This window comes from Fringilla coelebs, assembly GCF_963513975.1.
Source record: "Fringilla coelebs genome assembly, chromosome: 11".
In the NCBI taxonomy this organism is placed as follows: Eukaryota; Metazoa; Chordata; class Aves; order Passeriformes; family Fringillidae; genus Fringilla; species Fringilla coelebs.
Genome location: NC_140037.1, coordinates 16,462,250 through 16,481,222, shown reverse-complemented (window position 1 = coordinate 16,481,222; position 18,973 = coordinate 16,462,250). Strand labels below are relative to the sequence as shown.

The following is an 18,973-nucleotide window of genomic DNA, read 5'->3' as shown; positions in this document are numbered from 1 at the left end:
CAGACCAGGCAGAATGTGACTCCAACCACATGAACAAAGTCTTGCTGCATATTGCACAAAGTGTGGCCAGGAAAATGCAATGCCATTGCCCCACACAACTAACTGTTAAAACAATTTTTTTAAAAAACCATGCACTAACATCAGTCATGCCTGACCTCCTCCTGTCTCCCTGTGTATCTACAGATATTTAGAACTGGAACTGAGTAGATTCCTGCAATTTACCAAAGCATTTCTTTACTCACTTGGAACACTGATTCTAAATTTCAAACCCTATACTGAAAGCAGCATCGGTGTCTAGAGATTCAAAGACAATCTCAAAGGAAATCAGTACTTTCATGACAGTTAAATCCTTGAGAGCTGAAGCTTTGGAGGCCTTTGAACAGCCTATAAGGAAAACATGAAAAGAAGGGAGGATTAATTCTGGGGACACGTGGGAAATCTCTGCTGAGACAAACATACATTACTCCAAAAGCACAGGATACAGCAGTCAGATTAGCAAGGGAGGAAGGCAGGAAGGCAGGGCAGTAAACCAGATATTTATTCAGTGGGGTCAGTACTGAACTCAAAGCAAAATGCAGTTGGTAGCTTAAGATAAGATGAACATTTGCCACAAGAGTTTCTGTAAACACTGAAATAAAAACTGTTCAGTGAATAATAAACCTCAGCAGGGAAACCAAGAGTTACAGCAACTATGAACCCAGGAGTTTTACATAAACACTGTTACAGAAGACTGTTCTTTCTTTAGTGCTTCTCATCAAATTTCTGTGAACTTATGTTTTGGTGCATATCCTGAATCAAGCAACAACATGCACAAACATACCTTCTTCTGTTTGAGCCTTTCACTAAAGTAGAAATATAAGTCAACTACCAACACCTTGCAGTCCAAAAAGCAGCTGCTGGGGAGAAATTTCTAAAGCATGACAAAGTTTTGCTGGATCTTGAAATAAATGTCCATTCAGGAGCATTTTTTTGCTGTGGGAAAAGGGAGCGTGCAAATGGCACTAATCAAAGATTGATTTCTTTAAAGGAAAAGGCATATTTGAAGACTACCAAGTATTTTACATAATTACATTCAATAAATAGTTAAGAAGATTTTCAGAATTTTCAGTCATTCCATCAGGCACCTGTGTGTAAATAGCAAAATACAGGATTTGTAGATAAGCAGCCTATTTATAATTGTCTTTTATCAACACCCCAGAACAACGCACAAGGCCCAGTGTGACTAAGCTTTTACTTCAGAGCTCTAATCTGATGAAAGTCTACAAAATCCAAAGGGCAAAAGTAAAATTAACTAAAATTATTGAGCCTTAGCCTCCTAGTGTTGAATGTACAAATTCTTTTTCACAGCAAATTCCAGCAATGTGATTCAGTTCATTTACCCTCCTCCCGAGTTCTGCATCAGTCTCTAACCCAGTTCACTGGCTGGAGAACAAGGCCATTCCTGTTCTCCAGCAGAGCTGCTCATTACTCCTGAAGCATGAACAGCAGAGGGATGGCTGCTCCCACTGCACAACAAGCATCACATAATTACTCCTCAGCAGCGCGAGCCTCTGCCACACCCCAGTGCAGAGCAGCGATGAAAAGGATTTCCGGCTGCCAATGACAGACCAGGGATGTCCTGGCCAAGGCCCTGAGCAAAGCCCAACACAGACAAACATGTACTTTGCTGGATGGGCCAAGCTGTAATTATCTGAAAACAGAACTGAACAGAGTCACATTGGCACTCTAATTACCGAGACACAGAACAAGAGAGGAGAAAACCTGGCTGTGGGAGCACAGAGGAACCCAGACAAAGGCAAAGATGCTGCTCCAGCCAGGAGAGAGCAGCTTGACAAAGCCTGCAAACTCCTCTGCCGCAGCTCTCGTGTTCCCCTTCGCTCCCACATTGCTCTGACTCACTCCAGTCACATCAATTTCAGCAACAGCAAACATGGCTTTGCTCCTTGTCCAGCTGGGCTCCTGCAGGACTTGCTGACTTGCTGATACATGACCTCTGCGCTCTTTGGGACAACAGAAGGAAAATGAGATTTAACACATTCTCCTTAAATTAAGTTTCCTCCTGGATCCTTGGCTAATCCACCTCCACCTACTTGGCTGTCAGCTTAAGATTCAGCCACCCTGAAACAGGTGAGCTGGAGCAGAAGAATGAAAGCAGAACTCAGGAATTTGGAACAGGATGGCTGCATGCTGAAAATGTTTGGAATCCAACATGATGGAGCTGGATGTGAAAACATAGCTTGGGAAAATGAAAGGAGATTAGCAAGATGCTCAAGTTTCAGCAATGCCAAAGGAAGGTCAGGGATAAATATACACACAATATTGTGACAAGGCAGAAGAGCAGTAGTTATAGCTGGAGGTTTTCTGTGACAGACATGGACATTTAAACAGTGGACTGTTATGTTCCATTGTTAAATTTCTGTTATCTGCAGGAATCATACTGATGTCTGGATTTCAGAGTGTTTATTTATGGGATTGGAAGTCACCAGGCTGTAGAACACACTGTTTTAAAAACTGAGCTGCTTCCCTGAACAGCCTTTGCTGGTCCTGCAGGATACTTGTATAATACCTCTGAAGATCACATGAAAACTTAATAGTTGCTGCAACTTTCATTCTCCAGGACAGGACATTAATGCAAATATAACCCAACACTTCTCATTATTACAGGATGTCCTTAACAACATTAGTAAGCTTAAAGTGCAGCTCATTAAAACAGATCAGTTTCAGATGCAAAACTGATCTCCCCATACTACGAACACAAGCAAGACTGTTTTTCCAGCAGAGTCTCCACCACTGCGTGATTATTTTCCAAGATATGACTGATTTTGCATCCAAGTGAACTGCAACCTGAATCAGAGACATCCCAGATGTCCAATGACAATGGAATAATGGGAAATGTATTACCAAGCTGCACACAGGAACATACACAGGCAGAACACCTCTAGCATTAAAAAAAAGAGTGGAATGAACACATAGGAGGTTTTTGATTGGTTGGGTTTTATAGTGCAAGGAAGGTTTTGTGTTGAGGTGTGGGGAGTTTTTCTGTTCAAATAAGGCAAAAATATACACGTCCTTCAGTTGTTTTGGGGTGGGGTATGGTTTCTTTCATTTGTTTAAATGTAGAAAGCACTAAACTATTTGGTAACCATGAAGAAAGGGACACTTCTTTCAAAATTAGGTCACTTCTGTTAACAGCAAAATTAAATAAAACAGGTCAGACACACTCAAAGAAAAGTTCTCTTTATGGAATAGCAATTCTTATTGCTATTCAATAAAGCAATATTCTCCTTATTCAATAGCAGATAACATAATTCTTCCATTTTGACTAAAGGGACATTGATTAGAGCTAAACTTTAGCACCAAAAGAATTTTCTGGGAGTAAGCAATTTAGACAGCATTGTTGCTTTTCAAGATTACAACTTTTACTTCAAAAGTGTTCATTTGGATGATCAGCTGCTAGTTAAGGCAGATTAAACTGAGTATTAAAATTACTCATTTTTGAAAAATCAGGGGTCATTTTTGAATGTTTTGTACATTATCAATTTAAGAACTATGCCAGTCTCTGCCAAAAGTGATACACACAGTTTCAATATAAGGTCACAATCAATAAATTACATGCAGACAAACAAATACCATACTCTCTTTCAAAGGGACAATGCTATACAAACTATGGGAGTAGATTATTTTAGATTTAAGATTTTAAAGCACCTTATCATAAGCACAAATTTGCTTTGGTTAAAGCCCTTCTTTTTAACTTGATGCATTCAAATAAACAGCAAACAGCAGGGAAACAATTACTCATAACCCTACAACCACCAGTCATCAGGAGAACAGCTATAACCAGCAGACATCCACCCACCCAAGAGACAGAAGACAGGATACAAAAGGGAAAGTGACAATCAGCATGAGATTACACTACACTGCTAACAGGTGTCATCAGATGGAGACCTTTCCAAAGTCAGCTTCCCAGAAAAAACCTGCTTACAGTATGTTGAACATCCTACAAGCCAGCCAGACCTTCCAAGCAGCCAGGGCAGTTTGCAAGCTCACCTATCCCAGCAAAAGCAGCAGCTGACCTCCTTTGAATGAAATATGAACTATTTTAGATCCACACCTCTCTGCCTCCCACATGAAGTTCAAGTTGCAAACAGTTCATGTGCAAAAGGCACTGGCTTACAAACCCTGCACTAAAGCTGCACTTGGACAGATGGCAAGACCCACAGCCATGTCTAGAGGAAACTGAACTGCATTTAACCCAGAAACACACCCAAACCAAAACCCAGCTTTTAAATATGAAAGAGAATGTTTCTGCTTTGAACCACTGCTCCTTCTTCATGGAAAAAAAAATTAACAGGAATACACCTGTGTCGTGTTTCAATATATTCATTAAGCCTGGATGTTAATTTCAGTCACAGAAGAGGAACTTGGGCATTTTTATCAAATATTCCATCACAAATAAAACATTACTGTTACCTAGCCAATCTTGAAAAAAATTATAGATACTATCTTTTAATGCAAGTCAACACTAAAGCTGCAAGTATTCACTCTACTAATCCTTAGGTCATTTTAGTGTTTGGTTGAAAATGAAGATTATTTGGAGATCTAAAAGAATTTACAGGAGAAAAACTTTTTACTGAAAAGGTTAATTCTTCCACTGAGATTAAGAAAAACCTTTAACCCTTAACAAGCATAAACACTGTCACACACACATCATACAGACCAGATGTAACAAAACCAGTGCCCAATAAATATGGTAAGAAGTTTGTCATTGCCTTAAAAAAAATGTACTAATTTTCTTTCTAGTTCTTTATCTTCTAATTTTAATTCTGACATGAATATATTAAAAAAGGATTCACCTCACAATGCCAACATTCACATTTTGAATGTCAATGGACTTCTAAAGTATTCAAGTGCACATGCCTGGGAACAGAGGAGAAAATCATGAACCTTGTGAGGATTGAAAGCACTTTTAACATCACTGCTAGGAACACAGAGATGTGTTCATCTGCTAAATAAAATGAAGTACAAAAGAATAACTTGACGAAAAAAGGACTGAGTAGGTACTGGTTGGGATTACTAGAGACTGGAAGCTTTCAGAGATGGAGAAAACACATACATAAGAACTCTGGTCTAAGGAAAGCTTTTTTTCTTCAAAGTTTCACAGAATTATTCATTAAAGAGCCATTTTTCAAACTAAGCAGAAATGTGAGTGACCAAAACACTGCTAAGGGGTTGTGTGCACCCAGAGTGCAAGTCTGAAAAGTGAAACTTGAGACTGAATATGCTCAAGTCACCATAAATGCATGCAGCAGACAAAAGGCACTTGTGTGCCTGTTTTGGAAAAAAAAAAAAAAAAAAGGCAGAAAATATATTGCTTCTAATCCAAGATCAAACCTATAAGGAAAAATCCCCCCAGAAGCAGGGAGCAGCATACCAATGATTTTGGTCGTTCTTCAAGACTGATTCAGCTGCTGCCAAAACATAACTTCAGTAATTTCAACTGTTGTCCTATGAATTATCTATTTAGACTGAGACAAAAGTACACTAAATCAGCCACTGAAACTACAGAATCTATTAAGATTTCCTCAGTCCAAACTTGCTAAAAGAAGGTTGCTTAATGCCTTGGAACAGAAATAATTGAGCATTTATTCTTAAGATGAATGTTCAAAACAGTTTTATTAATCTAGTTAAAGGAAAGGTTTAAAATGCCATTAGCAATCCAAAGGAAAAAAAGTGGAAGACTTAAATGACATTAACAGAAAATTCTAGCCATGAATAATGCCTCTTGCTACAGCAATAGTTTCAATCACCTATAAAGAAAAATAAATCCAGCATACTGAAACAGTCATAGCCAGGCTGTTACATTTCATACAGTGGTGAAGAAAGGCACATGATGGGTCCCTGTCACTTTCACAGACAAACACTAAATCAAAAGTATCACTCCTGACAGGATGTCAGGATGTAAAGTTCCTTTACAAAGTAGTGTCAGAAACTGTTGCACCAGCAGCACATTTCAGCATAAACTTATGACCCCATTCTTACCTTTTCCATTTAAGTATGATGTCCCTATTCAATTGCAAAATGCATAAAAACTAATAAAGTTATTTATATCTGAGCATGCAGCTCAAAAATTTTCTACAGAAACATACTGCACTACAAAAATATTTATTTTTCTCGTTTCTTTGAATGAATGAACCTAGTTGTTACTCCAACATAAATTAACCACATCAACCAAACTACCATTACAGGTGTGCAAAGTACAGCACAAGATAATATAAACAATGCTATAGCTTCTATGTCCATATTATAAAGGAACAATTATGTTTTAAGTGAGGATTTAATTTCTAGAAAAGACACTGAAATAAGCTTGCTGGAATTTCTGTTGGGTTAAGACAGTCAGCTCTGCATTAAATGACTGCTGAAGATCCGTGGAGTCCATCTCCTCTTTACTATAAGAAATTAAGTCTGGTGGTTCAAAAAACCTACATCCCAGAAAGCCACAAAACAGATGAGATTCTAAAACATAGAATTACATTGAATCACAAGTTTCCAGTATCTAAAATATAGAGAAGATGGGAATTGTTCCCTTCACAAGGATACACTTATCTCATTATTCCATTTTAAATCTCTCTTGAAAACATGTTAAGAACCAAATTACTTTACAATTAAAATCAATATTAAGTAATTTTTGTCACCACAAAGCATTCCAGACAATGAAAATATTCTGTATTACAAAAAAGGAAAAGAAAAAAAACCCAAAACTACTGAACTTTACTAGCTTTCCTCTTTGCCAACAAAGCATCAAGAATGGAAATTCAAAAGCTGAACCAGGTTTTCAGACATTTTAATATTATAAAGCCTTGGGTGGAAGTGACAGTATTTATATCAAAATAATGAGAAGATTACTTCTCTTCTGCCCACATGCTACCTCGAGTTTTGGGCAGATCTTAATTTATGCCTTTTATCTTGCCTGCAGCAGTACATCACTAGGGACGTGCAGTTTTGTCTGACTGGTAATTTGTTTGCTGGGAGCACTAAAGAAAGACTGTTTTGTTTGCAGGATCCTGTCCCTTGGCATGAAAGTGAAGACATAGGAAACATGAAGGGTGCTGTTTCTCTAAAAAATTCACATATTCAGAACAGCAAGGGCCTTAAATAAATGCAGTTATATTGCTAAATTTTTATCAATTTATGTCAGCAGTTAGGATAAGACATCTTCTAGAAGTGTATGCTGCAGGTATAAAGAGTTACTGGCAATAGACAATAATTTCCCAAAACTTTTTCTACAACATCTTCAAGATGCAGCCTTTTCTGCCTTGTTACTTAGTCATGTAAAATCCATCTTTCACAAAATTAAATTATTCTGGCTTCTGACAAGCCCCACATTTCCTAATCTTTGAAACTACTCAAGTGTCTTCCTGCCTTGTCTCTTCAGCCACATTAATTTACTACAGCACATCCAGCCACAACTCCTCTCACTACATCCAGCATGAAAAGCTCCTTTCTGATTCCCTACAGGGCTCAGCTTTGCTGGATTTGCAACACTTTTCCCCTCAATTAGATCAACCTTTGGCATTGCAGCCAACAAACACTTCTGTCTTCTCTTCCATGGGACCCCTAACACACCAGAAAAGAAGAAGCAACACCAATTTCTCCTTCAAAACACCAAGCTGGCAATGGCACATGGCACTCAGCAGTCAGAGTGATGATATTGGCAGCTATCACTTCTTAGGCACTGGAGTAGATTTTGCACAGATCCCCAGACAGCCCACAAGCTCTTACAGCAAGAATTGGGAGCCCCAGGCTGGCACAGCACAGGCACAGCATTAGAAGTGCAATTAAGCAGCAATTGCTAAGGTAACACTTTGCATCTTGCAATTCCATTACAAAAACTTGGTAATCTCTGATCAAAAGCCACCACAGCTAACCATGAAGAGGGGTGCAAGCTGACTGCAGAGCACTCTGCTAGCACAGTAACAGCAGAGACTCAGCCCTTCCATCAGAGGCTATTCTGAACCAGCTGCAAACCCACAGGCAGCATCTGTTGAGTCAGGGCTGCTTAGGAGCAAGGATTAAAGAGGGCACCAGACAACAGTTTAAAAAATATTTCCATGGATTTTTCTGTTGAACTGAAAATACTACAACACTGTTCTTTATTACAAAAAGAAAAGAAAAGATCAACAAAAAACTATTCAGTTTGGCTCCTTGAAGCAAAAGTTATTTTTAATAAATTGTGCAAAACTGGCCAAAGACTAAATTTTAAGGAAGCTTTGTTAATAAAAAAACCCAACACGCTTCATATTGCACTGAAGAGTTCATCAAAATTCAGCTGTAGGCAAAGTCAGCATGTGTTGGATCAGTTCAGACTTCCTGAAATGCCATTTACAAGCAGTGAATTTCAGGTAAGCCACATACACTAAAAAGGAAGTGAGACTAATGGAACAGGATTCACTACAATAAACTCCATAATACAAAACCATATTTAAAATCAGTGCAAGTAATTCTTGTTTTATGTAAACCATTCTACTGCAAAATTAGCTTGTACAACACACAGAACACTGCTAAAGAAGCATAAGCTTCTTTCACAAGCACCTGGCTTGTGAAAAATACACCCTGGCAAGCAGGAGACAACCCAGCAAAGGACACACTACCAATGTGCAGAGAGTGAAGCTCTATTGCTTTGCCCTCACCATCCTAAAACACCTCCCAAAATTACTCAGAAGGACACCTGTACCAAATCAGAATACAAACTGCTTCACTGCATAGCCACTGCAACCTTTAATAAGTCATTGTACAGCAGCAAAATAAACCTCTTGTGCTGTTACTTGGAGAAAGGAAAACCCTTCTACAGTCTTAATGAAATCTAATCTTTAATCTCAAAACCATTGAGCAATTTCAATCCCTGCATAACATTTGCAGGAACACAACTGTGCTTCTGTGCTCCCAAGCTACACAGGGTTATTTCACTGCCTAAGTACACTGGCATCTTGGCTCTCAAGTCAATCCCTGTCTTGGCAGCTAGGGGCCAATTCCTATATTGAGCTCCAAGACAGACAAGTCTGACAATACCAGAGCCATTGCAAAATTTCAGCACAAACAGGGTCACATTTTACAGAAAGATTTATGTAACTTGAGTTTAAAAGCAGATCTGTCTGTTAAGACATTCAGGGAGATATAGGACAAAGCATAGCTGGAACACACTTTTACAGACATATTAATCCACTGTCTCATGTGTGCCACAAGTCACCTGAGGCCCCTCCTCTCTTTGTACACTACTTCTAAAGTTCATCTGCTCCAAATGAGCTTTTTTGTCCATTTTCATGGCCTAGAAGATGACACTGCTTCCACCTTCTGTCTTGTGTCTAAGGGAACAGCTCTGCCTGCTGCAGCCTCAGAGCAGGGACAGAAGCTCTTCCCACCAGAGCTGCCCCTGGCCTCAAATGGGCAGGCACCTGAAACCCCCATCCTACAGGCAGCACACGACCTCAGCTCCATGCAACAACAGCCTTAAACCACTGCACTGAACATAAAGCAGCAGAAAGCAGAATTTTTACAGTGCTGAGGTATGTGTATTAAAATAGTGTCTTAAATGAAATATTCTTCTGAATTTTAAATAATATGATCAACTTTTTCATGCCTGGATTTGCATAATGAACCAAATTTAAACTCATACCTATGGTGAAATTAATCAAATTATTATTAGCTGGCCCAAAAGCTCTTGAAGGGCTCTTATAAGTGCTCTTAAAATGTGAACTTAGAGATTTCCCATCTCTTCAGTATTCTGTAAAGGACTTTCATCTGCACTTTCCAACCCTCATAAAGCCTTTCCCTGATATAAGTCACCTGTGGCTACAACTTATTAAAGCTCATTCATCATCACCTACACTTAATAAACCCACAGTGATGAAATAAACTCTGCAGACAAAAGGTTGATTAGATAAGCATTGCATGTAAGAAAAAAACTCTACATAAGAAATCCAGCAAAGTGAAAGAAAAACCTGGATTGTTTCCACAAAGACAACAGGACAATAACATTTGGATCCCACCTTTTCCTCACTACCAAGTGAAAAAAATCCTGTTATGAAACCAGCTGCTGACTGTCAATTATTTTAAGAGCATGAAGCTTTATGTGGTTACAGAGAGGAAAGGCCAACAGAACATATTAATCAGTCCATTCATGAGGAAACTGAATAGCTTGATACAGCATGTCCCTCCAGTGCCCAGCTTGTCACATACAGTCCCTGATCTACCAAGGGCACAGCTCAAGCACCTCCTACTATTGCACAAATCACACTCACTCAGACATGGGCAGAAGTCAAGCAGAACAAGGCACCCTCATTCAGCTTGTCCAGAAATAATCAGCATTGGGAACTGCTGTGCATCTCTGCATTTTGGTTGAACTTCATGTTAAATATTATCCACTTAAGAATTCCACTCAAGAATTAATATTTCTGAAGTTTATTAATTTAGCAGCCAATACTACATTGAAAATGAAAAAGCTTTTATTGGACATTTGTTCTTCATTAGTTAAATTACTTTTTAACTTAATGGACTAAGCTGCAGTGTATATTTCAAGACTTTAAAACCTTTGAGCATTCAAAAGGTGAAATGCTTTACAATTTTTCACCAGAAATTCTACACATCAAGTACACAGTAATAACCACAAAAAGAACAATAGTAACAGGCAAAAAGCAATTTCCTTTATCTAGTCCACAAACTTAATAAATATTCCTCAAGATATTACAGCATAAAGGTTAAAGCCAAGGTTGTGATCATGCAGAACTGGAAAAGGAACCAGTTCCTTCAGCTCCATCCTGTACCAAAAACTAAACTAAATTCTCAACTTCTCCCATTATATTTTACACACATTCACCCTTGCAATAATGCAATAAGACCTAATGGAACTGTCCACAAAGATATTACCTGTTATTGCAGCTACTAATGCTGACACAGAGGATTATTAATGTAGGGAAATCCCAAAACACTCTTCATGGTGGGGGTCATTGGCTGTGAGCCTCATCCACTCAAGTGTCAGAGCACAACCTGACCCAGCCCAGTGCTGAAGACCATGAAAAGCTGACTGCTATGCAACTGAAAGGGCCTTAACAGCAACCATCTGTACAAATTAAATGCTAGCCCCACAAAACAACTGCTGCCTATTTTACAGAAAGTCTTTTCTAAAAATATAGTCAACATCTGTAAATAAGGTCCAGGAAAAATATATGTATTATCAAATTACTGTAGCATCACCATAAGAACACTTCAAGGTATAATGACTGATACTTGGAACATTTCTACCTGAATTTCTTGTTTAATTTAAAAAAAAATCAAGTTCCAATTTTATTAAGCAGATAATATTAAAGAGATTTTTTTTTAAATATTGAAGTAATGAAGAATATTGCATATTATCATTGCTACTCAGCCAACTGCAGCTAAAACTTCACAGACTTTGTCCATAAGAGATCTCAACAGAGCCAATCAAATCAATACTATCTCCTGGGTAAGTCAGCTGGATCAGGACAAAGATTTCTCCTGCTGCTTCATAAAGAATCCAGCCTCTGGCCAGGAGACTGTTGTAAAAAAATCCTCACACAGCCTTCCTGAACCAGCAAGCAGAGCCTGGAAGAAGCCAAGGGAAAGATGACTACAAGCCAACAGCATCTTTAAGCTGATTTTCTCTTGAGTGAAAGCAAGACAGGCTTCCAAATCAGGCACTATTTGCAGATGCCAAACCAGAATGAGGACATTAAGCAATAGTGACTTTTTTTAATTAGTTACTAAACAAATCACAAAACCGTATCTAAGAAAATATCTGAAAGTCTCCAGGAAGAGGGAAGTCTAAAAACATTTAACCTTTCTCTTAGATCCACATAAAGGCAAGTCACGTGTAGGAACCCAAACTGGTTCCTACCTGGGAGTTGAAGCAATTACTAGTCTGTTGTAATAAAAGGATTTTTCTTCAAGAAAAGAACAAAGAAAAAAATTTCACTGTGCAGCTTTAATGGAATAAACATAGGAAAACTTAGAAATTAAGGTGCCTGAGGTAAGAGCAGTTCTTCTAACTTGAGCTCTTCCTTGCCAAGAAAAGCACTGAAGTTGTCCACAAAGGCACTGTTCTCCTAGATAATTATCATTAGAACAAAGCAGCAGCTCCAGAGTATCAAAGTTTATGGTTTAAAAGAAAGCACTCAAGAACACATTACTCATATTATACTTACACACAGAAGAAAAAAAAAAGCACAAAGACTATCACGGAAAATCCTAAAATAACATGCTGCTTTAATTCACAACTGTTACTGGAAATCTGGCAAAAAAAAAGGAAACACTGGGACTAATTACTCCAAAGGAATGCTGGCTGAGGAGCCTATAGCACTAAAAGCACAGCATTTTTATGGAATCTATCTGAAAAATAAGACATTGCATCACCTAATTGTGCTCTCTAAAAACGACCTTGTCTCCAAAACAGCAAATCCTTTAAGTACTTCTTTAGGTACAGTTACACTCCATCACGGAGGTTCTTCCTTTCCTGTAATATTTTAGCAGTGTGGTTTAGCTGCTTGATCCCAGAATATTGCTGTTTATTCCAGCAGACAAGAACTGAAAACTTTCAGGAAAGCTTCTACTGACTGCTATTATTCCCATCATCTTTACAGCACATATAGAAGACACGCAACCCAAAACTGGACAAGGACAATAAAATGTCAAGAACCTGACATGTGGAATAAGCTTCTATAAGTAACAAGCAAACCCTGCTAAAGGCTCCCCATGCCCACCATGTCAGGGGTTTTACTGCAGTCTAGAACACTTTCAGCAGCCAACAGTAAAAGCCTTTGGTAGACTGATCACTACAGACAAGTAAAGCATTGTGGTTAATCCCTTATGAAACCATACATTGCTCTGTCCTCCAGCTCTTTGCTTCAACAATGAGCTTTGTCTATGGTTCCCATGAAGGGCTCTACACTCACAGTTTCCCAGACCCAAATGAAACTTTTAGACAAATGGCACAGTTATTCTAAGTTAGAGAATTAAAAAAAAAAAAAAAATTCCCACATTAGCATTTTGGGCTTTTTAGAAAACACACATCAGTTACTCACAAAGAGTCTCTCCACATCATCTCTGACAAGCGGAAATATCTCCTCTGTTCTTCATGCACCTGTAGTCAAACAGAAAAGAACTGAAGCAGAGTCACAGACAGACATCCCCAAATAGCACCTGGCTCTCTGATCCCATGGATTTTCACAAAATGAACCAAGATTCGTTCCAAACATTCATGCACAATCTGTTTCCCTATTTCACTTCCTTTCTCTGGTAAAACTACAGAGATGAAGGAGCACAAAGGCAAGAAAAGTGCTTCCTGTTTGCATGCATTGGGCTGCTCTTTGCTGTGGAAACAAGGATGAATTATGAAAACTAATCAAGTGAACAGAGAGCACATGCCCTAGATTTTTCAAATAATCTCTTGGTTTAACCCAGTTGTTCCTGAGCCTGCCTATCCCATGAACAATTTACTAAAATGGAAGCTGTGACTCATTTAAAGCCACCTTTTAAGGGAGAGAGAAACGGCTCAAATTATTTATAAGCAAGACGTAATCACATTAATTTGTATAGAAGAGGCCAAAATCATAATGACTTCCATTTCTAAGATCTAATACAGCTCATAAACAAACTCCTAAGTTTTTTTTTGTTTTTTTGTTTTTTTTGTCTCAGGAGTATGGTATCTTACAGCCTTTAACCAAAATGAAAGACTACAGACTATATTGTGCCTTGTGAAATCATACCTCCACTTGAAGGGACAGTAAAAAAGTTGTAACATTTCTATTTGCTGACATTTATTTATTAGCAAACATTGCAAAATATAAACTAGGCAATACCCCTAAAAAGAGCCACACTTCAGCTTTTCAGTCTTTTATATATTTTACATTTATAAACATAACTGAATGATAAAAACTTAATAGCTGTATGCACTTGGTATTTCTTTAAAGCAATTCGCTATTAAGTCATGGCCCAAAGAAGAAATTCCTTTTTCTTAGTCAATACTTCAAAAATACAGAAGCAAATTTTTAGATAAGGTCACAGTGGCAGTTTATATATAACAGAAAATAAAAGCTTCTGCAAATCATCCTCTCCCCTTCAAGTGCTCTGTACCATGACAAATAAAATTTTGACTTCAGAGAGTAGACACAAGCTCTCCTAATTTAAGAGCCTGTCTAAAATCTTATTTTGCTAAAGCAGACTTAGACATTTAGTGGAAGGAAATAGCACAAAGTATTTGTAAGCATGAATTATAAATTCAGTGTCTGCTTTGCAATACTTTAAACATGCCACAACTGAGACAGCATCAAACAGAATTGTTTAATAGCATCTAACTTGCCCACTCCCTCCCACTGACACTACAGCAGCTGGCAGAATAAAGTGCTTCTTAACTCTTGATGTTGTTACACCTCAGGACATCCTCTTGTTTCAAACAAACTTCAGGTTCTCCTCTTTTAAAGAAGTCTGCTGAGTGAATGGGATGGGTTTTATCCATCCTCCATCACAAAACTAGCATTCAGAAAGTGCCACTGAGCTGCTCTGCAATAGTTATTTGTGAAGTCCTATGTGGTGTGTAATGTGGTTCCTGCAATTAGGATGGGTGCTTAAGTCTCAGTCCTTGTTTTACCAACCTGTGGACACTACACTACACAGGCTTCTCTAATGAGACCAATACAGCACAAAACAGTATGAAGGGATCCAAAAAATTCCATGTTGAAATAGAATTTTTCATGCTCAGAAAAATTTTAGTTAACTCTCATCTTTAACAATAGAGCTTCTATCATTCTCAGTGTTGATTCTACATTCCCAGCATATAAATATTAGAAATTCACACCTCTGCTTTTACCTCTGCCACAGAAAGGACAAATCTGATCACCAGCACAAACTTGCATGCCCCTGCCAGGAGCTGAATTTCTCACTAGGGTGCAAGGTCCTAAAGTCTCTGGTTTGCAGGGTTTGCACTTGTAGCTGCTATTATATTTTGCCATCATTCTTTCAGAAACGCCAAAAGTAGTACACATATTAATGAGTAAGGATTCATTTCCTATATAAACCATTACATTTGTTCTAACCATCTTCAGCCTGAATAGAGGAAGACAATTTAAAAGAGGTGTGGTTGAGACCCATGTAAAATTGTTGAGCATTCCTGAGTTAAACTATTTCTCATTCCAACTCCATAAGCAAACACAATACATGCATTGTCATATGCCCCTGAATGCAACTCAAGTGGTAGATACTCTGTGAAACTTATTTTTATGCCTGTAATTCATCTGTCAGGAAGCTCTAGATTATTCAGGGTTGATAATGCACACTGCTTATGTAGGTTACTTGTATCAGTTACAGCCAGCTCTTCTGAAACAACAGCAAATGAGTGACACAAGTCATGCCAAGGAGTGACAAAGTGTGCAGGGCACAGCCTAGGAAGCCATTAAATGAACAAGCCCACACATCCTCAGAGGCAAACATGAGCATCCAGGGAACATGAGAAACACCCGTCAGGTCAGAGGCCAGACCTCAGCAAACATCACTCCTACAGCAGGCAAGCTGGGCTTAAATGAGTCTCAGAAATCACACAGCAGATGCTGGGACTGAGCCTGACCTACAGTGGTAACACAGTCCTTCCTCCAGCACAGCAGACAACCTGAATCAAAAACTAACAAAACACAACAGCTGAAAACCAGAGTGCTGGTGAAACGTACAGGAGCAAGAGGCTGAATTTGCGCTTGGGAACACTACTGAGGGCCACAGCCCCATGCAACTTTAGTTTCACCCAACCACCCCCTGCCTGCCTTGTGCTGGACCCAGCTGCACAAGCCACCAGCAAGCAGCTGTGAGGGGACAGGCAGAGCCAGCACAGCCAGTGCTGCTCCCACCAGAGGGACAGGGAGATGCTGCTCTCCGGGGCAGCCGCAAATCCCCGGCACCCACTGGGCAAAGAGAGAAGGAAGCAGCACTGTCCCTTCCAGCAGCAACTGATTAAATCTGACATTGAACTGTGCTCTTAAAAGAATGGTTTTAATATCTCTCTAAATACAGAGAAGATATACCTAAAAAAGTATTATCATCTTAGAAGTCAGATGCAGACAATCCTGATGTTGGCAGTTTTCAGCATGGACTTCGTACACGTTTCTGGAGAATAGCACAGCCTCCCAGTTTTTATAACAGGCATCAGAGTAGCATTACTCAAGAGCAGCATTACCCTATATCAACTATCACCTGATAATCATTACCAAGTAGAATAATTTACTGACTTCCACCCATAAACCAGAAGTATATAAGTACTTAAACATTTTCTACAAAAATCGAGTCCAGACACAAAAGTAACCCCATATTATAGTCTACAGAAAATATAACTGAAGCTACCAATTAGCTTCAGTCAGACAAAGTGCTGCATTTTGAAAAACTCGGTGTCATAAAGGAAGCCAACAATCGAAATACAACTCTAGGTAGCAGAGCAGATCTTGTCCTAATGGAAATTTTGCAATTGTGAAGTCTTACCCACCAAAAGCAGTGCTACCATGCTTGTCAACTGCAGTTACAGAACAGCCTTCATTAATGTACTTTCAAATATGTTTGTTAAAAAGTTTACTTAACATATTCTAGAAACACAAAATAAAACAAGCTTCAGCATGCTCACACAAGCTTAGAAGTCTTCACAATACTTCAAGTATTAAAAAACCCCAAGCTTCTCGGTATAGTATTTCACTCACACAGAAAGAGAAAACAGTTCCCTGAAGCAGGTTGAGTCATTAATACACCACAAATAAATCACACCTAAGTAAAACACCTGCAGTTTAAAATGGCACCATAGGCAAGAAGAAAATGCTGGTTTATATTGAGTATCTGTGCTAAGCCTGACAGACCTAGGTTGGATGCCCTTATATTATACTCTCAGCACTGGGAGCTTCAGCAATTACAGCATAGCATAGCCCAGTCCCAAGGAATGAATGCACTTCTCTCCCATTCCCTTGAGCCTTATCGAGATCATCTTCCCACACAGCAACCCCAGCCTGGCACCAAAGAGAGGGGGACAAGGAACAGGCTGCAGACGACACACCACAGTGACAGTGAGTCTAAGATGCCAGCACAGGAAGGGGACAAGGATGCAGCAGGGACCAGTGCCCCAAAACACAAGAAAGAGAGTGAGACAAGCCAGCTAGCTCTCTGCAAGAGCCCCAATGACCTGACAGGTTAGTGACTCACCCGGGTTCAGCTCTGGTCCTGGACAGCTCTGGTCCTGCTCTGCCTCTTCTGCCCTCGGCTCAAACATCTGCACCCTCTAGTCATGCCCAGCTGCAGATCCAAGCATTGTTCAGAGCTGTGCACAGCACCCAGATGGTCTGTCAGTGGCAGCTGCCCAAAATGCTGCTGTCCTCCCACTGCTGCTCCTACAGCCACAACGCAGAGCAGGCCCCTACCAGTGGCAATGCCCACAGCTCCTGCTGTTTGTCCAGACAACAAAGCAGCTTCCATGCCACCCCTCTCCTAAAGGTAATGTGAGCTTCTGCCTCTATGCTTATGACTGGAGGAAGGTTTTTAATCATTTTCTCCCAAGAGGGCTGACAGTACAAAGTTAGGAGTCTTATCCTCCATGGATTGCTTCCATTCTCCAGGACCTCCATTCTGGACAGTCTGTGTCACTGACTTAGAGGCACGAACTACTACTCTGGAAGCATTAATGAAAAAGCCAGCTCACATCAGACTGGAAACAAGTGATGAAAGCAGGATGTAAAAGCCTGTGAAGCCTCCTGGTGAAACAACACACACATTGTTTTACCAGCCTTTACCAAGTGACTCCCAGATAGCCAGGACACATTACCTGGCAATAAAAGCAAAAAAAGCTCAGAATATTAAGGCCCATTTTTCCATTTTCTGCTGTAAACCTTTTGGAATCCTCTCCTACATCACATACCAGAGTATCAGAACCACCTGCATCACTGAGAAATTGAATCCTTGGTATTTCCTTATTGCTACCATTCAAGTATCCTTATGACAAGGCACTTTGGAATCACTTTCCACTGAACTCCAAGCCTTCCCTCCTGCTATTACTTCCATCAACAATGTCCTTTACCTGGAGGCTTCCCCTAATCTACACATGCAAATAAAGGCCTCAGAAAAATGCTCCTAGATGAAGTTAGTATGATTTCCAGCAGCAATCACTGTCAGCAAGCTTCCTCATTTTGCAGTGCTGTTATGGGCAAAGGTGGAAGCTAATGGAACACCAGGCTGCAGATCAACTTAGTGGCATTAGTTCTCCTTTATTTTCTTTCTAAAGCTATTCTGAGCAGACCTTGCAATGCCACAAACACCGAACTGACAAAATTCAGGACACACTAGGCCAGAAATGTACCCAGAGCACAACACAGCTCACACCACTCACTGCCTTTTCATAAGGCTCACAAATGACACATGAGCTGAGTAGGATGCACTTCACACGTTGGTCATTCAGCTTTAGTTAGTGGGCATGGATGTTTTCTAACACAACAGCTTTAAAAGCAAAATGAGATTTGGATTTCTGATGATACCAGTGCTAGAAATGGACATTAAAAACTTCCCAAACAAAGGGATCTTGAACACCAGTACAACAGTCCAGCTTTTTTGGCTCAAATAGTCACCTCGAAGGAAAGACCAGAAGAGAAGCCACACAACCTTTAGATAACTGATTAGCAGGGAACAAAAAAACCCAGGATCATTCTAGATGTCCCAACCTCTCAAACAGTGAATTGCCTAAATAAGACAGTTCAAAATAAAGAAATGTTTTACCTCAGAGCAGTGCTGTTTAAATTGTTAGCTCAGTCAATCTACAATCAGAAAAAGTAAACTGAAGCTTTAGCTGCATTCTGGAAAAATTTCAAAGCTATTTAATATTCTACAAATATACACATTTATCTTTTTCAGGTAAGCTGAACAAACTTCTCAGAAAGCCAAAAGTAATCAGTCTTAG

The 18,973-nt window shown here is 39.4% G+C and overlaps 1 protein-coding gene across 2 annotated transcripts in view; it reads right to left on the bottom strand.

Annotated features, from left to right (window-relative positions):
• The window catches only part of KLHL13 (kelch like family member 13), a 75,446-nt gene that overhangs the window by 44,893 nt on the left and 11,580 nt on the right, over positions 1 to 18,973 (bottom strand). The window contains exon 3 of one of the 2 annotated variants that reach the window (XM_084212739.1): positions 13,092 to 13,150. The exons of the other annotated variant lie outside the window; for it this stretch is intronic. Within the exon in view, the coding sequence (XP_084068865.1) occupies positions 13,092 to 13,111 (20 nt within the window). The 5' untranslated portion in view covers positions 13,112 to 13,150. The remainder of the gene's footprint in view (positions 1 to 13,091; positions 13,151 to 18,973) is intronic. 2 annotated transcript variants of the gene reach the window in all.